The 26,245-nt window shown below is 51.8% G+C and overlaps 2 protein-coding genes across 2 annotated transcripts in view; one reads left to right on the top strand and one right to left on the bottom strand.

Moving 5' to 3' along the window:
* PFDN1 (prefoldin subunit 1) overlaps window positions 1–26,245 on the bottom strand; it is a 203,474-nt gene that overhangs the window by 144,785 nt on the left and 32,444 nt on the right. The gene's annotated exons all lie outside the window — the stretch shown is intronic.
* CYSTM1 (cysteine rich transmembrane module containing 1) lies at window positions 1,491–25,059 on the top strand. The gene is made up of 3 exons (XM_066328922.1): window positions 1,491–1,537; window positions 12,752–12,993; window positions 24,603–25,059. The coding sequence occupies exons 2-3, from the start codon at window positions 12,771–12,773 to the stop codon at window positions 24,707–24,709; spliced, it is 330 nt and encodes a 109-aa protein (XP_066185019.1). The 5' UTR covers window positions 1,491–1,537; window positions 12,752–12,770; the 3' UTR covers window positions 24,710–25,059.

Here is a 26,245-nt window from a genome sequence, read left to right as displayed (position 1 = left end):
GGAGGGCAGCATGGCTGGGGCAGACAAGGCTGGGGAATGATGGGGTTTCTCTTCCTGCATCCACGAACTGCAGCCTCTTGGTGCCCTGGAAGGGCCCTTGAACAGGTCCCATCAGCCAGCAGGTTTCATCTGGGATACTCTTCAGGTGCTGGCCGAGTTCATCAGACAAGAGCAGGGATAGCTGTCTATCCTGTTTTTGTCTCGCCCGAGATTATACCATGTCATGTAACTCATTTAAATCATTTCTTCCTGGTTGAGCCTCATTAAAGGCCCAGCATTAAGCTGGCCTGATTAGATCTCCTAATCGATGGTGGGGGAAAAGAAGCTGGTTTCAGCACGCACGGCAGCACAGGAGCAGGATCCACTCCCTGGGGACCATCACCGTGCCCAGCCACATCCCCACCACTGTCCCCAAGCCCAGCCCCGGCCCCGGGCAGTGCCACTGCTGTCCCCTCGCCACTGGCCACCACCGTGAGTCACGGCCATGTGCTAGGGGCAGGGACGGCGACAGAACACTCCTACCTGTGTCCTCGACCTGTTTTATCTGGGCAAACCCGTAACTGCTTTCCCAGGCTCTGTGCTTGGACCTTCTCTCGAGCACGTGTCCCGTTATCAGCAGAAGGTGACAGCGCCCGTGCAAAGGTCCCGTCCAGCCCCCGCAGGGAGGGGATGTGACAGCGGCGGGGTGAGGGGCCGTGGGGCCCAGCCTGGTGGGGCTCTCCGGGTCCCACCGCTGCTGGCCCGGTCCCGGGCAGGCTGAGGCTGCGCCCCGAGCCCCTGCCCACCCTGCCCCCGCCGTCCTTCCCTGGCTTCCCCCTGCCCAGCCCCGCTCAGCTGCCGGGACGCCCCCTCCCCACGGAGCCCGGGCATGGCGGGTCCTTTCCAACACCAGCCTCCGCAGACTCCGCTGCCCGGCCGGGACAACGGCACGGACAGGGACAGGGGCAGGGACAGGGACAGGGACAGGGACAGGGACAGGGACAGGGACATGGAGAGGAACAGCAGCTGGGACCGGGGCAGGGGCAGGAATGGAGGCAGCGACAGGACAGTGGCAGTAGGTGGGAGAGGGACAGGAGCAGGAATGGAGGCAGGCACAGGGACAGGGGCAGTAGCTGGGACAGGGCAAGGGCGGGGCACGGACAGAGACAAGGGCCATAGCTGTGACAGGGACGTGGCTGGGAGAGGTGCAGGGACAGAGACAAGGGCAGTAGCTGGAACAGGAACAACGACTGGGGCAGGGACAACTACAGAGACAGGAGCAATAGCTGGGACAGAGACAGGGGCAACAGCTGGGACAGGGGCAGTAGTTGGGACAGGGACAGGACACAGAACAGCAGCAGCTACAACAGAGACAGGGACAACGACAAGCACAGCGGCAATAGCGGGGACAGGGCCCGGGACCGCCCTGGCCCCGCCCCTGACCACGCCCCCAACAAACCACGCCCCTCTTTTGGGCGGGACCAACGCCGTGTCCGCCCCTCGGAGGGGCGTGGCCTGTATCGCCCGTGACGTCACCGTCCCTCGGGGTGCGCAGCAGGTGCGGGCGGCGGCGCGAGACGCGCAGGGCGCAGGTACCGGGGTCTGTGAGGGGCCGAGCCGAGCCGGGCCGAGCCGAGCCGGGCCGAGCCGAGCCGGGCCGAGCCGAGCCGAGCCGAGCCGGGCCGAGCCGGGCCGGGCCGGGCCGGGCCGAGCCGAGCCGAGCCGGGCCGGGCCGAGCCGAGCCGAGCCGAACCGACCCGACCCGGGCTGGGCTGGGCTGGGCTGAGCTTGGCCGGGCTCGGCTCGGCTCGGCTCGGCTCCGTGCGGGTGGGAACTGCGGCGGGTGGTGGGGAGCGGATGAGGATGAGGAGGATGAGGAGGAAGGCTCCCGGGCTGCAGGGCCAGACCCGTCCCGTCCCCGGGAGCCCGGCGCTGGGTGGCCGCCCCGGGGACAGCGCTGCGGCGGGGTGGCGGCAGGAGGGGCCCAGCGAAGCCGGCGCGGGGGTTCTGCTCTGTCCCGAAGGTGCCCGGAGCTGTCCCGGGCTGTCCCGGGCTGTCCCGGGCTGGCCCAGCGCTGCCCTGTCCGCGGGGAACGCCGTGCTGCCGGCCGGGGCTGTGCTGGACCCAGGGCGGGCGCGGGTGGTGCTGATGCTGAGGCTTCTTTAGGGTAGAGCAGGAGGTATGGCAGCGCCCGGAGTAAAAATAATAGTGCTGCACCGTGTGTTTAAAAGCCATTATGGTTGTCCTGGATTTATGTTTCTTCTTCCTTTAGCTGAGGGCACCTCATTTGGATAATTAAATGTCACGGTGAAATAGGAGAATGAGAGAAGGAGAGTGCTTGTCTCCTGTCCTCTGCCTCATGGGTCTGCCACCTCTTCTGGTGACAGTGGACAGCCCCTCTCTGTCCAGCCCAGTGCCCAGATCTGTCCCCCGCTCATCCCAGGCTCCTGTTTAGCTTTATCTGAAAGGAAAAAAAAAAGGTGCTTTTTGCTTTTGATGCCTGTACTACGAGACGTGTGTGAACAACCTGATTGTAAATAGGGTACGTCTGGGTAAGGTGTTGAGTGTGGGTGAGTTATAATGACTGTGCTGAGCAGCTGCCTTCTCCTTGTGCTGTGTAAATACAGTGATAGGATACAAGGTGTGGGACGTGCTGCTGTGCAAGCAATGAGGTATTTTCTTATCGTTGCTTAAATAATAACTGACTCTTCCTAGAAATTTTTGATGATGATAATAATAATTTTACTATATCAGGTAGACTGAGGAGGAGGCTGAAAACACTGAGACTTTATAAATTTTTCTGATCGTATTTCAGTGCTTTTTGGGGACAGTCAGGGATTAATGTGCATGTTAGATAATAATGTATTGCGTAGAATGGTGGTTTTACCAAGTACAGGAACTTGTGCAGCCCAAAGTCTGCTACACTCTGCCTCTTATTCATGTGCTATAAAGGCCATCTTTGTTAAATACTGATTTGTCATTCCCCAAATGGTGTGAGAGCTGTAACTGATAATCTGCAGAGCTGGTGGGTGTCCTTGCAGCAGAGGTCGAAGAGGAGACTGTCCTGTAAAGGAGTGTCTCTGGCGTGGGTGGGGGCTCTGTGTGTGCTGAGCAGACCCTGCGGGGCAGTGCCCTGGTGTCAGTCAGAGCAGAGCTCTGCTGTTCTGCTGCCCTGTGTCCCCCAGGTCCATGTCACATTTAAAACTGGGCGTGGTTTGCTCGGAAAACCAGAGGTGTTCAGTCAGTGTAAGCAGGGATGTTCCTGCTCACGGCATTGCACTGGGATGACGGAGAAGTACCTGGAGGGCTTTGTGTGCCATGAGCAGAGGAGCTACCTGTTCTCAGGGTTGTTCTGTGCAGAATCAGATGAATATGTTACCTGATTTTTTTTTTCTATGAGGGCAGAGCAAGCATATGTAACTCTGGATTTTCAAGAAACAGGTCTGCATTTCTCCTGTCCCCTGTTTGTGATCTCTCTGTGGCACGGCTGGAAGCTTATCTGGGGTCCCTGAAAACTTCTCGTGAGAGCTGGAGCCTTGAATGAGCAGGTTTACTCATTCCCAGCTGTCAGTATTGATATTTTCTACTCTCTGGATTGCGTATCCTGCCTTTCTCAACTTCCTGCTGCTGACCTCAAACCCACTGGCTCAATGAGCAGAAAAGAGCACCGTCATTTCTGGGAATAGGGAGAGATAGGAAGGAGCCCGAGTCATTCAAGCAGACGGTCAGTATTGCCAGGCCTGGCATCGTGCCGGGGAGCCTCGGAGCCTGCTCAGCCCAGCGTGGCAGAGCCTGCCTTCCCAGGGCTGGGGGTGAAGTGCTTGGCCTCACACCCCTGCTGAGGGGCAGGGAAATGCTGGGCTACCCTCACAGCTCTATCCTTGGAGCAATTCCCAGCTGGGATCTCCCTGTGTGGAAGTGTCGTCACCACGCTGTCCTGGGATGGAGTGCTGTGCTCCAGTGCCTGCCCACAGCTGGTGGCATTGCAGATGGCTCTGGGGAATGCACCTCCTTGGAAGCATCTGGCCTGATGTGTTTCTTGTTCCAGGCACCACCACTGCTGAGCAAAAGCTGCTGTTTCTGTCACTTAAATACCAGAGAGAGAGATTTCCACGCTAGGCTTATAATGTATTCTTGAGGTGTTATTTGGTCCTACCAGGTATTGAGGGCAGTCAGTCTCCTGATGTGTGGAAGTTTTTCAGCCCCTGAACAAAGGTTTTCTTGGTTTGGTGACCACTGGGAGAATCTGGGAGTGGCTGTGACAAGCAGACATTCAAGAGGATTCTTGCATATGTCCTACAGGCAAAGCAAAGCATCGTGTTAGAGCCACATGAAAGATATGGAAAAGCAGAAAAAGGGAGAAAACATGGAGGGGGCGGAGAAATCACAGTCTCAGTCAATTTTCCAGCCTATCATGGAAATCTCTTTCTGAGTAATGAGATCTCAGCTGTAGAAAATCCCTGTATTTCTGTCTGCACACAGCAACATAACCATGCCTTGGGAGCTCTGTGCTGCTGCCAGCGTGCTTCTGCTTGAGGTGCTAGAAAATCATCATTGTGCTTTGGGTCGTATCTTCCACTTAATCCACCCGTGTTTCAGAGCTGGGGAAGTTATCCTGAAAGCCTGCTGCTGTTCTTGGCTGGATTGCTGCCAGAACACCATCTGAATAACATACAAGTGTATTTATTTTCTGTGCTTATTAATTTTCTTGCCTGTTTGTTTCACGTTCTCTTCTCAGTTAGACCAGCAAAGCTGCTTGCTTTAACTGTTATTTACAGGTCTAGTTTTACCTGGCAATCAGATGTCTTCATTGAGTTTTTTGTTGTTTTGGTATATGTTGCACCTTAAAGCAGTCAGTACACCACTTTAAGAGCAAACTATAGTCATGTATTTCTGGAATTATCTAAGGCAACACATTATACAAAGACTTGAACAAGAGCACTGCATGCAAAAACGTTCAAAGCCTGAAATCAAGATGTTGATGCTTCCCTCTGAAATTGTTTCTGTGTAAAGGACTTGGCTTTTTGGTGTGTTTTGCCACAGGCATTGCTGTGCTTGGGCAGAGTCTTACCTGGTGTGTCAGCAACAGGTACAATGGCTGACACCACCTGAAGGGCTGTGAAGTGATGCTTTCCATCTGTGTAATTGTTAGTTCCTGGTGTTAAAGTATATTTTGTCTAAAAGGTTTCTAAAACCTTTCATCAGATGTCAGAAAAACTGAACAATTTTCCCCCATTAAGGCTGCAGTCATGTAATAACAGTAGCAGGGCATTGGATTTGATTTTTTTTTTCCACTAATGCTTTTATTGTAAGAACGATGTCAGCTTCATACTTTCCTTCTGCCAGAACGTGTAGGTAGACAGTGGGCAGGCAGTAAGTGATGGGTAGTGTTTCTGAAGAGGTTTGTGTGTTAGTAACAATTGATGAGACATTGAAATTTGTCTGAAGAAGGAAAATCCTGGTGTGCAATCCTGTGTGGGTGTGAGGGTGCATTGGTAAGAATTCTGTGGAGATCTGTGACTGTGAAGCTCCACAAGGGATGTTGCCTCTGAGGCAAAAACTGTCAGCATGAAGCCCTTTAGAGCTGATCAGATGCTGGTTTCTGACACCAAAATCACCTGGAAATGTGCATATCTGTTATGGTGTTGCCAGGAATGAAGGGCAGACGATGGGACTGGGGAGCTGGGACAGTTTGTGGAGACACCAGCATCAGCCTCAAACATCGGTTGCACTTTCTATTTTCACACATGGGCAGGGTTCAGATTTTTTGGAGGGCTTGGAGGATACCAGGAGGAGGGAATACCTGGCTCAGGAAAATTAAATGTTTGTTCACCCAAACCAGTGGTCAGTGCACAGAGCTGCCTCGTCTGGTGGCTTCAGCCACATGAGCAGCAGCAGTTGTTTTGTGCAGGAGATGCCCAGCAGCCACTCAGTTAAACCAGAGGAAATTCCCCCTCTTCCCAAGGACTGTGAGTGTCCTGGAGTCCAGGACACCTCTTAAAGAAATGGGCTTGAACAGAGGAGTGGGTTTTAGCTTTCCCTTTTACAGCACAAAACTGGCCTTTTTGCTTTTGCCTAGACCTGCATTTTGGAAATTAAAGTATTCCAAACAGCTTTTGTCAGAAAAGGTGAGGGCAGCTCTTGTTCCCCCTCCGCTATTACTCTAGGCTGATGGAGCTACCTGGTGTAGTGGGAGGGCAAGCCAGGCAGGAAGCTTTTCCTGGAAGCAAACTGAGCAAGAATGGAATCTCTTACAATTTATCCTTAACGTACCTTTCATACAATCACTAAATGGAGCTGACAAATAAGCCGGTAAGAGGGAAACACGGAGCCAATGCCATTTAAAAGCCACTTGTGCTCTTTTTCATTTGGATACTGTTCATATGAAATGTAATTTAAATGCTAGGCTGGTTGCCAGGAGCTGGATTGTTGATGTTAAATGTACTTTCCATTAGAGCTCTGTATTGGAAAACTGCTTCCTAGTGCTGCAGGCATTGGAAGGGGTGGGTTACATCAGGGTGCCCCAGTTGTCCTTCTCAGGGTCTGGCCTCTCACCATGCTCTCCATCTTCATCTCTGCAAAGACCAGCTGAATCAATACCTGCCATACCCAAACCATGATTCCTCCTGACTACAGCAGCACGAGGTGCAATGCTTGTCCTGCTGTCCTAAAAACAAGCAACTTCTCCCCTTTAAATCCCAGAAATCTGCTAATTGCTTTTGGGTCGTTGTGGGGTTTTTTTTCCTGTGTTCCAGACTGCTGATTTTCTTTGGTTTGTTTGTTTCATTTACTAATCCCCCATTTGTTTCCATAGGGCTGTTTCCAGCACTGTTCCTTATGCAAGAGAAGGTGTTTCACCCTGTTTCAGCACCCTGGTTAGATTGTCCTCTCACCCCACAGGCACAGTTCTTTTTTTAATGCATTTGCTTGCACTGAAGATTGCATTTGAAGGATCTGACTTGCAGGCAGCTGTCCATAGGGATTGGTATTTCTTTGCAGGTGGATTAGTAGCTGTGAGCACCTACTGTGTAAAAATGCAGATGGTTTTATGCGTGCTCTCCTCAGTTTTCCCAAGGTAACAAGGTGCCAACAGGTAGAAGCAGATTCCTTCTGCTCTCCAGTCATTTGGGCAGTAATTCTGGTGGCCATAATTAGTCTGACCTCAAGAGATGTTTGGGAGCACCAGCCTTGTACGTGGCCTTTTGGAGGAGGGAAAAGGGTGAAACTGGGTCATCTTGGCAGGCTCTGAAGGGTGTTTGTTTGGCACCCCTTGTGCTGACAGAAAAGCGTTCTTCCATCATGCTTTCCCTTATTCTCATCATTCTTGGTCGTTTTCGTGCATCATGTTACCTTCTGACCAAAAGTCCTCCGTGTCAGTCCCCAGGCTGTGCCACAGGGCTGCACTTGTGGAGTGACAAAGCTTCCTGTTCCTTTTTTCCTAGTTTTAGACGTAGCAACTTGTGGATGGTGAGACTTTCCCAGGCTGAATCTGAGGCTGTTTTCAGAGACTTGTGGAAGAGACTGTGTTGTCACTTGGGTGAGCCATGTGGTGAGCTGTACGTGTGCAGTGACAGGAGCTCTACTGGAGCTGTTCCCACTGGGAAGGATCCTGCAGTTGCAATTACGTACAGTGCAACTCGAGCTGTTTTTAGCTTGATGGATGGTGAGAGCTGCCCTGGGAGTGGGCTGGGAAAGGGGTGGGAAGCAGGAGGCAGCTGTGGCACTGTGCAGAGAGAGTCTGCCTGCTTCCTCCTAGACAAATGGTGACACTGAGAGGCACAGCAATGGCTGGAGAGAATAATCAAGGAATGCTGCAGGCTGTGTGGAAGCAGACAGTCTTCAGCTCAGGAGAGATGGCTGAAGAACGAAAAATATAATAAATTCATGAGTGTGCTGGTAGAGAACGACCAGGAGCAGTGACTGACTAGTTCTGTAGCAGCTGCCTTGGTTTGCTGGCCTTGTACAAGGCAGTAAGAGTGAAGCAATCAGAAGTTTTTTCAAAGCCTAATGGTGACATTTGTTTTTTTAAGGATTAGTTGCCAAAAGGGACAAGCTAAATATATATATGTGTGTAGTGAAGGCAAAGAATTATAGCTCTGTACTTGCACCTCTTGCTAAGCCTAAGCCAGAGCCAGGTTACAGCTGTGGAGGGACTGATATTCTCCATAGGATGGTGGTTCTTGCCTGTTAGTACCCGTGCAGGTACGTGCACATCTGGTGTCATGTGCATTTTCTTTACAGTACCCTACTAAAGTGCCTTCTGGTTTGCTGACCTTTTGAGCATCAGTGAAGCTTTCTGGGGTATGATAAGCAGCTTGTTTAAAAATGAAACCCTGCTGTTGGGGTAGGGGAAATAATGTTTACTCAGCAGCGTGGAACAAAGGAGTTTGAACAGAAGTTAAGGAAACAATGATGTACTAATGAACCTGCCCCTTAGCAAAAGTTCTGATGCAGTGGGGAGGAGGAATAGGAACATGGTTTGCCATTCTTTTCAGATGGATTAGCAATTTCTCTCTTGGCAAATGCTTAGTGACAGTCAAGGAAATCTCTGTTTGCAAGGAAATCTCTTTGTGAGGCTGTGCAGGGACCATTGAGCTCTGCAGTGGCTCTTCCTGCTGGACCTCCTGCAGTGCCATGGAAAACAAAGGGCTTTGCTGATGGCTTCTTTCTTCTGAGCTTTGCCTCTGAGAGGTGCTACCTAGGAAGGGCACAGATGTGAGTTCTGATCTCAAAGGAGTTGTCTTGGTTGCAGTTCACAGGGAATTACTGGTTGGGGTGAGAACCTGCAGCACATCTCGGTGATATGTTTTACTAAGAGCTCAGGTATGTCTCTGAAAAGTATCTGCTTCATGATTCAAAGCCCTGCCATGCAAACACATGCCCATGTGAGTAAATAGGGCTAGGAAGTGTGTAAATCATGTATGAGGTCACGAGGCTGAAGGAAATCTCTGTTGTCACACAGCTCAAAAAGGGCAAGTAGGGATGTGAGTATGTGTAGCAATGACTGGCAGTGAAACTGGGGGACAAGGAAAGAGTCTTTCCGAGAACTTGGGTTCCACAACTACTACCTGGGTTTGCTGAATGCCCTGATGAATTCTCCAGGAGTTTCCTCACTCATCACAGACAAATCCTCAGTGGCTGCTGAAAGTGTTCATGCTGGACACACTCTTTTATCTCTCGCCTAATCTTAGTTATGTTAATTTACCATCAGTTGTGGAATGTGCTCTCCTTAATCTCCATCTCTTCCTCTGTTCTGTGGTTCTGCTGTCTCTGCCCGGGGATCTGTACAGCTGTCAGTAGGCTCTGGCCAGTTTTCCCCTCAGTACCTCTCCCATATCAGCAGATAGAATCTCAGTTACTGCCTCCACTCCAAACCTGCCTTCTCTTCAAACACTGTTTTGACACAGCTAACACGGAGCTGGTAAACAAAGAGCTGGTAGTTCCTTCTTGTTCCCTATGCTCCCACTTCCCTATTTGCTCAAGCCACTGGATTTTTAACTCCTTCTGACATTTTCACAGACACTTCTGCAGAGCTGCTGATGTGCAGGATTTTTGTTCGTTCCCATGGCTGTTGGCTTTACCCAGGCTTTTTTCTTGCCACACTCTTTCAGGGGTTTCTGAGCTTTGCCAGGTACAGCTGATCCCCACCTCAGCCCTTTCTGCAGAGGTGCTTTGTTACCTGTGTTGTTCCACTGGCTCCAGAGGGATTCTGGTGTGTTCCCATGCTGGGTGCTTGCACAGAGGCCAGGCAGGCTCCCTGCTTGGCTACCAAAGGGAAAGAATGGCCAGTCCTGATGGAGAAGGGTGGCCCTCAGTGGTCCCAGCACAAGTCCACATGGTTGGGGAGCAGTGGGATGGCTGAGTTTATCTACTGACTGAATTTGAGTTCACAGCTAGCTGAAGAATCACAGCATCTGTTAAACCTTGTTTCAGCACTAAAATATCAAGGATGTTGAATGTAGATAAATGAATTGATGCCCATGAAGGGACAGAAGGGAAGACTGACCTTCCCTGGAAAGGGTGGTCTGAGTTGATCATCCTCTTGGGCAGAAGGACTTTGAAAAAATGAAGTAATCCAGGTGAGTCTGCTGGAGCTGGACAGTGCTCATCAAAGCAAGCTAAGCCCAAGGGGTTCTTAAGGTTTATGAACAAAACATGACCTGTTGTTTGCTGCTTTTGAATGCCTTGTGTGTGTGTGTATATAAAAACACATGTATTTGTACCTAGGGTGCAAAATTACACCCTTGAAAAGAGAAGGGGGACATGGATGGAGAGGCTGTCCCCTGCCCAAGGAGCTGACAGTGGGCTGGGGCTCTTTGATCAGGAACAGGGCATTCCCACGTGCCATCTCCTCGGTTTGGTGCATCCCTAAATTCAGGAGGGTGACCTCCTGCAGTTTCCCTGATGGGGCAGGAGGCGGTTTTCCACAAGTGCCCTGGATCCCCTCATGCCAGGAGCAGGAACAGCAGCTGTACATTGGGTCAGGGAGGCTGAACAAACCAGGGGATTCACAGGGTTGCCTGGGCTGTGTCTGGGCACCAAATGGTTACTCTGCCACATGCAGTGGTCTGTGGGTACGCACACTCTCACTCTGGCCTTGTTCTTCCCTGGAAACTTGCTTTTGGATGTTATTTTGGGACAGTTTTCTGGGTTAGATGAGCATTAGTGGTGTGGTGTGTCCCAGTTCTCTAATTGACTGTAGTGAAGTGAGTTGTAGGGCTTGCTGCCTGCCTTTCCCTGCCTCCCTGAAGGAAGAATTTCCTTGCTGGAGACCTGGTAGGGGCGTTGCATTGCAGTGCAGTGGTTAAAGAGCCCTGAGTTAAGTGTATGTTGTGCTTGTCAGTTTTAAAATGAGCAGTTAAGTGGTCTGGCTGGCCTAGCAGTGGGGAAAGAAAAACAAACCATAAATAAAATTCCTGTAATCCTTGGCATTGCTTAAGCAGTTAAAACTCTTGACAAAGCCATTAAAAGGCATCATCTGCAGGGTACAGCACTGCCTTAGCAGTTAGCTGGGACAGCTTCTTTGTGAGGGGAAGAGGAGGGACAGACACTGATCTCTTCACTCTGGTGACCAGGGACAGGACCCAGGGAATGGCTGGAGCTGTGCCAGGGGAGGGTTAGGTTGGATATCAGGGAAAGGTTCTTCCCCCAGAGGGTACTGGGGGCGCTGCCCAGGATCCCCAGGGAATGGGCACAGCCCCAGGGCTGCCAGAGCTCCAGGAGCATTTGGACAACACTCTCAGGCACAAGGTGGGATTGTTGGGGTGTCTGTGTGGGGCCAGGGATCGAACTGGATGATCCTGGTCCAACTCGGCATGTTTGTGATTCTGTGACTGTGCCTGGCACACCAAGAAGAGCGCCTGGATGAATTCAGGTGAGTGACAGCTGCAGCCCGTGAGCCTTAGGGGCTTCTCGGTGTCCTCCTGGGCAGCCGTGTCCCTTGGAGCAGCCGCTGGATCCCCGGCATTGCGACCAGCCGGGCTGTGTGCGTGGCAGAGCCCCGCCGTGCCGCTTGGCACCATCGCGCCAGAGCTCCAGGAGCATTTGGACAGCACTCTCAGGGCACAGGGTGGGATTGTTGGGGTGCCTGTGTAGGGCCAGGAGTTGGACTGGATGATCCTTCGGGCAGGAGCAGCGTGTAAACAGAGAAAGCCTCGAGGTCCCTCCTCGGGGTCCCTCCTGCTGCCCGTCCCCGAGAGTGGGGCCGCGGTGCTGAGCGGCCAGCGCAGCCCGGCTTCGTGCCCATCCCAGTGCCATCCAAAGGGGATCCTGCTGGCCAGCCTCTCCCGCTGCGAGCCGGCAGCAGCAGCCTGGCCGAGGCAGATGATGCTCCTGGTATTTCTCCCTGTGGCGTGTGGGCGGAGGTGTGTAGCAAAGGGGAACTGGTAAGCTGTCTGCACCCTGTAATAGGGGAAGGAAACGGCAGAGTGTAGCTGCTTCAGGCAGGAGGGTTCCTGAATATGTAGGATATTAACATACACTTCTGTTTCTCAGACAGGGAGAAGCTCCAGAAGCCTAATGTAAGAAATGGTTTGCTTAGTCATGCTGCTTAGAGGTTCATTAAAGTTGCAGTATTGTGACAGACTTGTCTTCCGATGGCTGTGCCATGAGTAATACATGACATGGGTTTTATGAGCATCAGCTCTCTGAGGTGTCTTTAATGTTGCTTTTTGAATGAGGCTGAGCCCAAGGCTGTAATTCCTTGTGGCTGCTTAATGATTCAGTTGTGTATGACTGGGAGACTACACAGTGTGCTGGAGTTACAGTGTCATCAGGAAATTGTTCACATACAGCCTTGCTCCAAAGTGCTGGTCTGGAGGCTTTAATAACTAGTAGAAGTGTAATGGACATTGGTGTTCACTCCTTCTCCTGTCGAAGCTATGAAATGTGCCTGGAACAGGTTGCATTTTTCTATCATTTTCCTTTCTGATATTGACAGAAACATGAAATAATCACTTCAAAATCTCTTTTAAAAGCGTTTCAATCATGAGTTGAAGCAGAGGATTTTGCTTTGCTGCTGCAAGACTTAGGGTGAATAACTGATGCATGACTGGAAAGCAGCATGTTACTCCTGCTCAGCTAAACTTGTGTCACTTAGAGAAATCAACTCCATCCCTGCCTCTGTGATAGGGTTAAAAATAAATTTGCTGCTTGACTAGGTATTTTGAAGTCTGTTTCTCACACTGGAGAGCAGTCTGAAATGGAACTCACATGGTCATGGACGAGCAGACAAAAGCAAACCCGTTGTCACGTTTGTTTCCCTCTTTTGCAGGACAGATTGCGCATCCCCCATGAGCTACGATAACCCCCCGCCGTACCCCGGCCCGGGCCCCACCGCCCCGTACCCGCCCTATGGGCAGCAGCCGGGGGGTCCTCCCGGCCCCTACCCCGGCTACCCGCCCGGGCCCTACCAGCCAGGCCAGCCAGGATACCAGGGATATCCCCAGTACGGATGGCAGAACGCGCCTCCACCGCCGCCAGGAGCCGTGTACGCCGATGGGCCCAAAAACACAGGTATGGCTCAGCAGCTCCGTGCTAGGGCCGCTTGTTTGCCTCACATGAGGACACGCTGACCTTCAAGTCATGTGCTCACCAGGACCTGGCCCTCACGGCCTTGGAGGAGGTGGAGACTTGTTGGAAGTGGTGGTTTTGTTTGCAGCTTGTTTTCGTGCTTTATTTTGCTGCGGTGTCTCTCGCAGTTCTCTCTCAGGTTGTTGGAGAATACTGCTGAACATCCTTAGCACTGATTCCTCAAGGGAATCCTTATGCTGAGGTTGTTGCACAGGCTTTAGATTTGCCACAGTTCTCATTTCACCTGTCTCTTGGTTGATAAGTTTCAGCCAAAGGCTGCGCAGCTAAAGCCTATTATATTCAAATGTACAATTCAGACTGAATTAATGGGCCTCAGTTTTCTTGAGCCCATCAGTATATGTCCAAGTGATCTACTCATTCCTGGGCATTTTGGTTTTTTCTGGAGTCATTATTATTCTGTGGAAAATCCCAGATTTCTGGGGAAGCGAGGGAGGATGGTACACCTTCCCTCTGGCAGCTGGCTGGTCCATCTGTGTGCCACATCCCCACAGTATGGCACATTGGTATGCCCTGGCACCCACAGCTCTCCTGGGGCTTGCTGCAGGCTCAGGTTGTCAGAGCAGAGGCAGAGAAAATGATTAAAGGACCAGAGCTTCTGTTCCTTTCTGTGAGGAGAAGCTGAGAGAGGTGGGTCTGTTCAGTGGGTTTGAACAGTCTGGTGGGGCTCTATCAGGAGGGCCCAAATTTGAGCAGTGAACAATTGGTTGTGAGTGAATAAAAACCTAAATTGAGGGCAAATCATGAGTTCACCTTCCTCTGTAACAGGGTGAGAGCCCTGCCTTGGAGGAGGAGGCAGCAGCAAGCTTCCCACCACTTCCCACCACATGGACTCAAAGTGTAATCAGGGTTTTCCCCAGGGTTTTGGGGGGGCTAAGAAATGTTCCTTAGTGCTGGGTGGGGGAAAACTCCTTGTCTGCCATGTTGAACATCTTTGGTTGGAGCCAGTGTTGCTTTTTTGCTACAGCCACACAACGGGATGTGCTGGCAGAGGCTGAAAGGAGAAAGGGGCTGTGACTTTGGACAGTCTGGCTTTGAGATAATTCTGCTGCCTTGGAAGCTTGAAGGATCTCATATCAAACTGGATCAGGGAACTGATGACACTGAATGTCCTCTGCTTTGCTCACAAACCTGTGGACAAAGAGTAGGCTGGGAAATTGGAGAGGACAAGCAGAGAAGTGTTTGAGTGTCTTTTCACTGAGAGCCCAGACTTGTTCTGCAGGAGGTTGGAGTTTGTTAAGTCTAAGCTAACACAGCTTCAGCTCTGCAGAACCAGCACTCTAACCCATAAATCAAAACCTTTCTGGTAAATCTTGGCCTTGAACTGCCTTCCTGCAGCTACAGGTGATTTCTGAACTCACCTTGGAAGTCTCTAATTTGCTCTGCTTTTGCAGAAGTAGATGTAAAAAAAGTGATAGAATTACAGAATGGTTTGAGTTTGAAGGAACTTAGAGATCAGCCTATCCCAACCCATGGGCAGGGACACCTTCACTAGCCCAGTTTGCTCCAGGCCCCATCCAACCTGCCCATGGACATTCAGAGATGGGGCAGCCACAGCTTCTCTGGCACCCTATGCCATGGCCTCCCCACCCTCACAGGGAAGAAAAATCTTCCCAAAATCCATCTAACCCTGCCTCCAAGTCCTCTCAGGGCTGCTTTCCATCCATTCTCCACCCAGCCTGTGTTTGTGCTTGGGATTGCCCCTGCCCCAGTACAGGAGCTTCTGCTTGGCCCATTGAACTTCACAAGGTTCACATGCCCCCACCTCTTCAGCCTGTCCAGGTCCCTCTGGATGGCACACGTTTCTTTTAAACACATTTATTAATGTCTGCAAAGTGAAGTCAGGGGTATAACTTTGCATTTGTCTGCAAAGGTTTTCTTTTTCTTCATTCTCCTTCTGTTAAGCATCCTTTTTTTTCCACTCTTGCTCCTTTTTTGGCCAGTCTATCAAACTGGAACCTGATCTTTGTCCTCTGACACTGTAAAAGAGCTTTCAAAGGGGCTTTGTTCAAGAACCCCAGGAGTGTCTAGTTTAGAGTGGATGTCTCTAAAAAAGCTAATTTTTTATAAATCTCTTACACTGGTGCTGCGTATCTGTTGATGTGGCTGAACTTCTAATACAAAAAATTGACATCTAAATTTAATCAAAGCATTGCAGTCAGCCTAGCTGGTCGTGTGTGATTTCATGTGGCTTGTCAGTTCCTGTGGTATTTCCAAACAATTATCTGGGAAGAGCTACTGTGTGGATGCTTTTCCTCTCAGAGCGGATGTTTTGCTCTCCTACGTGACTTTGCTTAATCTAATGAATTCATCTACTCCAAGTAGTACATTAGTATTTCTGAACAAATGTGTGTCCACAGTGAAAATTAGGAACTTTTCTATACCTTAAATTCTGTCCTTTACATTATTTTACTGTGTGGGCAAACTGCAAAGATCTTATGTTGTAGATGGTAGCCAATGTACTAATGCTAATGTGTGGAAGTAATTATGTATCATACTTTGGCCTCGAGTGGATCACACAGATGGGAATAATTACTGTGGAGCTCTCAGAATCTGATGGTAAAGTAGCATTTTATGGTGTTTTTCCATCTTAATTTGTAGCCTGTCAGGAGTAGCAATGGACACAGCCTGTCCACCTGGCCTTGGGGAAATAAAAAAACCTCACATGCCTCACTCTCTGTATTAAAGCTGCATCTGAGATGCAACAGGGAAGCAGCTCAACCTGTGTGCTGCTAAGGGTAGGAAAGAAAAAGTTCTTGCTGTTGAGTGAGCAGTGAGTCTGCCACAAATAGGTGAGAAAGGGATGTTGCCACCTTTTCAATATGCTGTTGAATAGGAGGACAAACCTAAAGGCTTATTGGAGAAACCTGCAGTCCAGAACAGCTCTGAGCAAGGAGAACATGTGTGTTCCCCCCTGCACTGTCTGTGCAGGATTAGCCAGCCACGAGGATGTCTGGGGTGCAGAAATCAGCCTGTGGTTATGTGTTAAGACTTGGTGGTGGTGGCCATATGACTGTCATGTGGCCACCCCCATAGGGCACTGTGGGACAGGGAGACTGCAGCTGATCCCAGTGTTCCTTGGTCCCTTCTCCCAAAGGGGATGGAGCACAAGCCTGCACCCCCTCAGACTGACCCCAGCTACTTCAGGGCATGAAAGGCTTCAGAGCATATGGTTTTTCTCCACGTGAAGGAGCAGCGAGCTGGAGACTCACTGGTGACTTGCTGAGGTGGCATAGAAGCTCTCATGGATTTGTTTTGTCGGATGGATGGATGGATGGATGGATTTTTTTTAGGCTTGACCAGGTTACTGATACCAAAGTCTCCAAATAAACTCCACGTCTCACATCTTTCAAGGGCTGGCAGCTGCCTTGGCTGTTGTCCATTAGAAATACACAACTTGCCCTTTGCCTCTAGAGATGGTAATGTATCTGCTGAGCCTGAGGGATGTTTTCCTTAAGGGTGAATGATTCAGCTTCCCAGCTCTGGGAACTGACTGATCCCTGCCTGCAGTTTTCCTCAGCTGCAGAGGCTGAGGACTCCGTGGCTGTCCACACCAAGTCCATGTGGGTGTGAGTTTCTAGAACAGGGTGGATGTGCCACACAGTGCTTGGTGTGGCCAGAGGGAACCTGCCTGCACCAGAACAAAGCTGGGAAACACACAGCTTTAGGAATGTGGTTCCTGTGTGCAGCATTGTGTAGGGAGCAGGTTCCTCTTTACAGCAGGGGCTTTCTTAGGAGGAAGAAAATACCTCTTTCTAGAAGATCTCTCATTTCCCCACCAGTATTTTCATTATTGGTTATCAACCGGCGCAAGGAAACCACAGTAACTGCTGACTGGTCAGCTAGTACTTTGTTGTCTATGTAAATTAGAGGTGAAATGTAATGCAGCTGATAAGAGTATGCTTTAAAAAGACGTGGAATGAGCCAAAGTACGAAGTGACACACTGATTTTAAAAGCAGAAGCTGATGCTAGCAATTTGACCAGTTTAATTTCTGCCCCCGCTCCCTGTTGATACCTGCCAGCATAATGGATGAGGCTATTCCATGCTGTGCCAAAGGGAACCAGGCTCTGTCAGCAGGCACTGGAGGCAAACAGAGCTCAGGATTGCGTCTGAGCCATTGTACACACAGGGTGGAAATCTTATTTCTGGAAGGTGATTACTTGTAGCAAAGCCGGCTGCGATAAGAGTAATAGTCACAGTGATGCTGTCTGCCTCCTAATGTTTGTCCAGCTGCAGAATAAACAGGTCACCTAGATACAGGCACTGCCTGCTGCTGCAAGGTTGGATGGGTTTTCCTCCTTAACTGTCTCTATGTGGAAAGGAGGGGATTGGAATCATTCTGGTGAGGCTCTCCAGCACCTTTCACTGGTTACCTCCTTGCTTCCCAAATCACGTGGAGCTGAGTCTGCCCCAGCAGGAGTTAATTTGGAGGACAGGCTTTCTCTCTGTTGACCCTTTCTAACTAGTCTGTCAGAGCATTTAGTTTAACTGTTCCTGTACCTTCAGGAGCTGCAACTCCAGGTGCTGGAGTCCTGCCAAAGAGAAAATAAATCATCTCACTTGGCAGTTGTTCTCTTATCTGCTTCTCATTCTTTAGTGTGCTTTAAAACCCAGCGTTCTCTCCTCCAGGACTGCTGTATCATCCCTCCCTCTGTCCCTGGCTGCACAAACAGCAGGGGCTGTTGGCAGGCAAACAGTGCAGTCCTGGGGCTGCTGTCTCACCTCACCTTCACTGCTTTTCACCCTCAAGGAGGGAGTAATCTGATAAAAACCTGATGCAAAGAAAATTATTCCCAATTCAGGTCCGGTATCTGAAAACATGCTATAGACAAAGTGGTCTCAGGAGGCCAAGGCTGACTCGGGTGTGGGCTGATTTTAATGAGGCTGCTGTTCCAGTCCTTGTCAGCTAGGCACCGGGCTGAGTGAGGAGCAAATCGTGCACAGCCTTTTCCCAGCACTGCACAGACTGTGGTACTTGACTCTGTGAGGCTGCACAAGGAGGATCTCACTGGGGCACGTTCCCTTTGCTTTAAACTGGGCTTTGTCCAAGCCAGGTCTTGTTTAACTCTAGGACTAATGCTGATTTTCAGTGTGAGCAGTGGCACAGGCTGAGGACTGTGCTGTTCTTAGCCCTGCAGCTGACTAGGATAAAACCATCTTGCTTTAACAGTAAATTATGTTTTTACCAATTTAAAAAATGTTAGAGGAGGTTCTCAAAATCTGTAGTTTTGGGAGATGTCTGTTATCTGTTGTAGTCTGGAAGCAGGCTGAAGGGCCTGAAGCCCTGAATTATTTTACATTTGAGCTGAGGGAAAGTTTGTTTCTCGTATGACATGTCTCCTGTACACTTTCTAACCTGTGTGCTGGGGTTTATGTGCTTTGGAGAGCTGGCTGATGCCTGTTGGCATCCTGCTGAGACCTGAGTACTCTACAGAAGGTGTGCTGGCTCCTGGGAGGAATGCTTGTGCCTTTTAGAAAGGCTGAATCCTTCCCAAGCACACTGATACACCATAAATGCTGACTAGAATCACTTCAAGGATCTCTTAATCCCATGTCTCTGTGTTCAGGTGAGGAAACAATATATTTTCCAGCCCTGGGCTCAGCTGCAAGAAAATCTTCTGCATGGTTCCTGCTGAGCTCTAACCCGTGCCTGGCACCCAGGCTGGTGTGTGAGAGGGGAGCAGTTTTGCCCAGTGCAGCACTGGCTCTGGAAAGTGCTCACTTGGCTGGCCTGCACAGTGATTTCCCTGAAATGTGTGGCCTGTTCAGCTTCCTGAAAGCTGAACCAGCTCTCTAGGGTGAGCATCAGAGCTGCTCAGGCTTACGGGAACAGAAAGGCAGGAATTTTCCAAACCTGCTGAACCCAGGCATGTGGCCATGGAGGAGGGCAGATCTGATACCTGTGTGAGTAGTTGTACATCAGCTGTTTCTGCTTGAGCCCAGGCTGAAATCTGGGCTGGGTCAGCACTGACTGTCTGGTGGCAGAGGGGATTTGCAGGTGCAACTGCCTGTACTCTGTGGTATTTTCATTCCATGACACTTGGTTTCTGCCCAGGTGGCTGTGGCAGTAGCCATTTGTGTTTGGGGCTGGGAGTTGTGAAACTTGTTCTGAGCAGTTTGCAGCTTTGGAAGATTTTTGCTTGCTATTGAATTTCCATCTGGCTCTGGTATCTGTTTCAGGAGTGTACTGAGGTATTTCCTGAAATCTGAGTGTGCTGTTGGTAGAGACTGTGCACATAGTGAAAGCCTCTGGGCAGGAAGAATTTGGGGGGCTGGAAAATAACAGGCCTGAAGCTGTTAGGCATGAGCAAATACCCCCAGAGAGGAGGAAGAACAATTAAATGCCTTCCTTGCCAAGGGAGTTAGATCTCATCTGTGCCCAGGCTGTGCCCTGGAGGCCTTGTGCAGAGAGCAGCCTTGGTGGCAGCTCATATGAAAGTTGAGCTGTTTAGTTTAGTCCCTGTTCCCCAGTCCTGCAGTTTCTTTTCTGCATTTGCTGCCTGTGAGGGGTTTATTTCAGGAGAAGTGGATGTCTGGGAGGTCATGGCTGGCTGGTCCTTCCTCCTGCAGCTCTGGGTGAGTGCGCACCTCCAAAAGGGGCTCAGGGACATTTGATTTCCTGTTGCTGTCACTTCTGCATCCTTTGGATGTACTTGTGCTGACTTTCCCTTCTCTGGCCTCCATCCTGAACAGAAAAACTTTCCAAGGGCCTGTGTGAGAATGGTTTGAAGGTAAAAGCAGGTGCACAAGCTGACCTGACGTAGCAATCTGCTGCAGACAGCACAAAACCACTCCAAGACTTCTTGTTCACTGAGGAAGAGAAAACAAAGCTCTTGGTGCAGAAGTGGCTTGTGATAAAATCCACTTAATTGACAAGTGGGAAGAGGCTTATGGGTCCCTTCTGTGCTGTGCACTCCCTCCCAGATGAGACTCTGGTATTAAGTAATACTCCTGCTCTGACCAGCTGGTACCATGGCAAACAGCCATTCCTATAGCACAGGAAGGATTTTGGGGCTGCAGAAGCAGTGATTGATAAATTATTTACTGCTGTTTCCTCTCATGTGCCCCAGGCCTTGCCTCCCAGCCAGGAGTGCAGGTGGGGCTCTGTGCTGGCACACAGCTGGGCTAAAGGACACTGGGATTCAGGGCACTGGGATTTCAGCCCTCCCACCTTCAGAGGGTGGTGGGTGCTGGGCTGTGCTCTCCACCTCCTGCTCCCCGGGCACTGAGCCTGGCTTCCCTGTGCCTGGATGTCATTCCTGTCACACCTGAGGTACCCAGGCAAGGGCCTGGCCCCTGTGATGGGCAGCAGGGCCCTGGGAGAGCTTGTGGAGCTCAGGGGCTCTCAGGCACTGTCACTGCCCCATCCAGGTGCCGTGACAGTGATGTCTGTGACTGGATCCTGGGAGGGGATGGACTGATGCTGGCACCAAAGCCAGTGCCTTTGTACTGCAATCCTTGTAGAGCCAGTGAAGCACTGCAATAAGGGGCATTGCAGTCTAAGGTCATGATTTTAGTTTATGCCAAACTGGGTGAAAAGTACAGCTCATTCCTTTCCCTCACGGAGCTAATGATTAACGTATCAATTAGGTGTGAGAAGAAACAAAATGTATATGCTTAAGATAAAAAAGACTGTACATGAAATAAGAAGGTATTGTAGTATTTGTTTTAAAAACAGAGTGGGAGTTATTTGCACTGGTTTGTGCAGGCCACTGCTGTGTGATTACAGGGAGTGATACCATTTTCAGGCTAAGCATGATTCATTGTGCTCTACGCTCTTTAAGGCTGATTAGGACATGGGAGGGTCTCTCAGTTCATACCTTCTGCCATGCTGTTTTAGAAAAAACTGTGAAACCATCAAAACTGGAGCCTAGAACTGAGTGCTATCTATTGCCTGCAAGAGAAATCAACCTTATCTTCTTTTTGGGACCACCAGGCTTCTGTTCTTAGTGACGAGGACCCTTTGTGCCATAGGAGGTGGTTGGAGTGCCCAGCCTTGGCCAAAGCAGCTGATGAGGTCCCTGATATGGCTCACCATAGAAAACTGGGTGGCTTTAGCTTAGAGGCACTTGGGCACTGAGGGATCTCGCAAAAGCCACAATTCCCTGCACTGGGAGATTGTGGATTGGGTTTTGTTGGCAAAGGTATCACAGTAGAAAACCTGATGTCTGTCAGTGGAGTCCTGCTGGTTGCAGTCAGTTGGGAAGCTGTGGGGTGATTTGCCATCAGTAATGAGCTGTGCAAGATTTCCCAACTAAATGGTTTCAGGAGGTTTGGATACCGTGTTTGGGGGGTTGGCACTGCATTTGTACAGCACTACTGCGTGGGCTGGAGCTGCTCCCATGTGCTCTTGATGTCCTCGGGTACTTGTGTCACTCTTAGTGCCCTGAAGCCAATGGCCAGGTGTCCAGAATGAGCAGGTTAATGTAGGCTGTGTCCAGGCTGGTGAGAGGCTGGGCTGGGAGCACTTCATCCAGCCTGTCTTTGAGCTGGTTTTCAGCTTGTGGGCTTTGGTGGCTGTAGCTGACCACCCTTCAGCTGTCCTGCTCCTCTCCTGTCCTCGGCAAGCCCCACACCCAGATCAGAAAAGCTGTTTAGCATTAATGCTCTACATCTGTGGTTAAAATCCCTCTGGAAATTTGTGTGGCGACAGCAACAAAGCTGCAGCTCCTGAAGCATTGATGTGGCTTCAAAGAAAGCTTCACAAACTGTGAGGAGGGCTGGCTCTCTCTTCAGAACATGGCCCAGATGCTCTCCGAGTGTGAAAGTTTCCACTGTTGATGGTGTGCACACTCAGACTGCAGCAGTGGTTGCTGGCAGAGGCAGAGCTGCCCTTGAGACTTCTCTCCTTGGAGAGGAGCTCTGCAGTGGAAGGCAACAACTTCTCAAATGTGTATTTCAGGTGTCGTCTCTGGGGCATCCCTTGAACTTGGAAGGGGAGTGGGTTTGTTAAAGTACCACGGACACCTGCCCTGGGGGAAAACCACAGCTTTTTTTCAGAGGGTTTCTGCAGAAAGGTGCTCTTGCTGCTGGTTGAAATGGCTTCCAGCTTTTAGCAGAAGTGAGGCAACAAACATGAGCCCTGTTCCACTGTTTGTATCAGAAAGGCTCACTCCAAAGCCATGGTGAGTCCTGGAAAGGCCTCGAGATGGCTTCTGTCCTGGTCCTGCCCCCAGCTGTGCCTGTCCTTCATCCTGCTCTGGGCAGCCCCTTCCAGCACAAGCCACAGCAGCAGTGCTGCAGGGCTGGCAGCGACAGGGACAGGGGTGGTGCCCAGTGGGGACACTGTGACCCTCTTGTGCAGAGGGGCAGTGTCCAACACGAGCCAGCTGAGCAGCCGTGGTGAGAGCACCCGGCTCCTCTGCACAGGCCCAGGCTTGGGAAAGCCATTCCATTTAATATTTCAGCAAGTGTTTCATAACAGCACTTTGGACATGCCTTGAGCTTTGTGGCATGTCCCTGACACTCAGCTCTAGCTTAAAACTTCTAATGGCTTAATCATAAATACTTCAGGCGAACCCTTTTTGCAGTCCCGACAGCTGATTGTATCTGGCAGAGAGCAGCCTCCTCCTGCAGTGTGGATCTGGATGTCTCAGGGCACTGGGACCCTCAGTTTTGGGGATGGCAGTGCTCTGGCAGCAGCAATCCAGCTCCCCAAGGCTCAGAGGTGGGGCAGCTTGAACAGCAAGCTGTCAGCTGGTTGGAAGTGAGAGCTGTGTCAGGGCTCCAGCACAGGGATGTCACCATCTAACACGGGACTCCTGGAGCATTTGGTGTGTGTTTTGCCTCCACTGACTGTAACAGGACCTTCTTAGAGCAAACAAACACACCGAAGAGCAGCTCGTTTAGAGCTCCTGGATCCACCAGAAAAATAAAGCCCAGACCAAGGCCCTGGCTCACCAGTCCATGGAGAACAGGCAGAGCTGCTGGCACTCTGCTGTGTAACACAAGGGCTCCCAAGCCTCCACGTTCTCTTTGCAAGTCTTCCAGGTGTGGCTTTGAGGGCAGGGAGGAGGGAGAGGCCTGCCCAAAGTCCTGTCTGCCGTGGGGCATATTCCCCTTGGGATAGGATGGCATTGGGTCCACCCTTTCAGGGAGATGAAAGAAGCAGCCAGGGTGCCAGGCTCGTAAGTCATGGACCTTGTTCTGCACTCCTTGCAGGTGTGGCAGGGGCTGGCCCCGGGCTGTGGGCAGGAGGTCATGCAGCCTCCCCCTGGCAGCAGCACAGGGAGCCAGGTTTCCATCAGGTCCTGCTCTGCTCCTGCTGGGAGGTGCCAGCCTGGCCTCTACAGGGACAGGCAGGGACAGCAGCTCCAGAGGGAGGAGAGTGTGGCACCTCTCCTGCTCCAGCACAGCCTGTCACAGCTCTGCCACCCCCTCCTGGGGCTGGAGGGAGAAGGGTGCCTCCAGCCTGATATTCCTGGAGCAAGGGCTGCAGGCACTGTGACTGAATGGTCAGAGGGAAAGGGGGACCCATGCAGGGGTTCCCCTGGAGCTGGGCTGTGCCTGTGCAGAGGATTCCTCTCCTTTATTCCCCTTGATGATGTACCCAAGCACAGACATTTGGGGGGTACTGGACTCCCCCAGCTCTGCCTCGCTTGGTGGTGTCAGGGTTTTGGCATCATGTAAGCTGGAGCACATCATCCTCCACCCATGGCTGTGCAGAGCTGAAGTGGTGATTGGGGAACGGTTTCCTGGGCACAAAGCAAGCCCATGGGAGGGCCAGGCCTATGCCATGAGCTGTGTCCTGCTCAGGTTTCTGCCTGCCAGCACCCTGTGCCCAGCACTATCTGCCTGCCTGGCTTGGACTCCTGTGTGAGGGCACATTTCCCACACAGACCGCAACAATCAGAGCCAAGAAAGCTGTCGGGAAGGACAGTCACCTGCCTGCCCTCAGACTGATGCAGTCCTGGATGTGACAGCCTGGGCTCAGAGAGGAGGACCCAGAGACAAACTTTCTCCTCTGTCCTAATGGGCCTCAGGGACTGCACAAAGAGCAAGCAGCACACTGGCCTCAAGCAGGAGATGCTGCCTGGAGAGCTCCAGCCAGACCTGGGGCTCTCTCCTGTGTGCTCAGGCAGTTGGCAGTGTGCAGTAAATCCCAGCAGACTGCCAGGAACCACTGGGCAGAGATGTCCTGGGGCAGGACTTGGAGTGTTTGGGCACCTGGTGGGGTGTCACTGCACTGCCACCTCCCAGCCTGTGGCTCGGTGCTGAGCTGACAGAGCTGGAGTCCCCTCGCGTGCAGGAGGGAACACAGAGCTGAGGCAGGGACTGGCCCCAGGGCTGGTCCCTCTGTTGTCAGCCCAGGGAAGGAGGCAGTTCTGTGTGTGCTGGAGCAGTGGAGAACAGCTCCTCCTTCCAGGGGGCTGAGCAGTGCCGGGCCAAGCAGACAGGCTGCCGCTGTGCTGGGGAAGGTGACACCTCCTGGCCAGCTGAGCTGGGGGCCGGGCCACGCCTGGTTCTTGTCCCCTTCGCTGTGTGTTGTGCCTGTCGCTGCTCTGTGCCTCACCGGCCCCTCTGTGCCCGCAGTGTACGTCGTGGAGGAGCGGCGGAGGGACGACACGGGCGAGAGCGCCTGCCTGACGGCGTGCTGGACCGCGCTCTGCTGCTGCTGCCTCTGGGACATGCTGACCTGACGCCGCTGCCGCCCCGCCGCTCACCGAGTGCTATGCAGGCTCCCCACTCCTGTCCCGACTTCTTTCTGTTACTGTAATCAACGCTCTGCTTTGCACAGCCAAGAGATCCCGTCTGTCCGTCCTAGCGCCTTGTCAGGGTGGGGGGGTGCACTCCTTTATTTTAGTAAAGGAAAAAAAAAATCCCTTTTTAACATTTCTAAGACTTTTGTTGTAACTTTGAAGAATGTGCTAATGGTGTATTTCAGCCAAAGGCATTCTGATGATATGTATATTTACCAGTTGAGATTTTCCTAGCCCTAGAGACAAAGACGTACGCAATAATTAAAGCCAACAGTTGATTTTCTTCACTAGGTCCTGGCTGTTTCAGTAAATCTGTCTGCAGGGTGGGCATCCCCTCTGCTGCTGTCTGTCCTTGGCCTCCTGTGGGCACTGACTCTGTAGGTGGGAGTCCCTGCTATGGCGTCTCCAAGCCCCTCATCTCACACAGGGCAGCACAGTCAGCTTTTATCCTTTTTCTCCCCTCTGGAACCAGGGCCCTCTGCAGCAGCTCCGGGGACAGCAGAGCTGGGGGAGGCACAGGCTGAGCTGCTCTGTGTGTGCACCAGCAGGCCCTGGGGCAGGGCTGGTCCCAAGCTGTGATCCATCATCCCGTGCTGCAGAGCAGAGGCTTGCAGGAGGTAAATTAATGCATAAGAGAAAAGCCATGGATTAATCTAGTGCTGAGGATTTAGAGCTGAAGCTGTTCCATGGCACGCCTGGCCAGAAAAGGGATAAAAAGCTTTTGTCTGCAGAACAGTGGGGAAAACCTGCTGCTGGCTCCATGGGCGTGTCCCACCCTGCTGCTCCCCCAGCCTTGCGAGCAGAGCCCACCCTGGTGTCCTGACAGACACTGCCCGGAGCTCAGCCAGGGATCCTGCTCTGTTTGCAGCGGGCATTGCACAGGCTGTCCCTTGGCTGTGCAGCCTGGGGGCTCTGTACAGCTCCACTCTGGGCTCAGCAGTGCGGTTTGGGGCTCTGGTCTGGGCCAAGCTCATGTGTTTGGAGTTGAGAGAGTCTCTTGCAATTCCCAGAAGCTTTCATCTCAGGGCTGCCCCTCTGCAGCCCTAAGCTCGGGTCTGTGGCCTGGTTCCCAGAGGTCCCTGCCCTGGGAATTAGCACTGTCACCTTCCATGTCACTGTCACCTCCCTGGCAGCTGTCAGGAATCAGGAGTGGAGTCCCTGGGTCGCCCTCCGTGGTGGGGGGAAGGAAGTGGGGTGGGAGCCTGGGGGCAGAGTGTGAGACCCCCCCCGTGTTCCTGTGGGGTGACGGCACCGGGGCCGGTAACGGCACCTGGACACTCCGGGATCCCGGGAGCCGCTGGAAGGCGCTGGGGAGCGCGGCCGGGCCGGGGCGGTGCACTGCCCAAAACGGCCACACGGTGGCGATGTCCGGCCGCGCACCGCCGGGACGGCGGGAACGGAGCGGGACATAGGGAATGGAACGGGACAGCGGGAACGGAACGGGACAGTGGGAACGGAGCGGGACAGCAGGAACGG

The sequence above is a fragment of the Sylvia atricapilla genome, chromosome 14 (assembly GCF_009819655.1).
Source record: "Sylvia atricapilla isolate bSylAtr1 chromosome 14, bSylAtr1.pri, whole genome shotgun sequence".
NCBI lineage: Eukaryota > Metazoa > Chordata > Aves > Passeriformes > Sylviidae > Sylvia > Sylvia atricapilla.
This window is presented reverse-complemented; position numbering and strand designations above follow the sequence as displayed.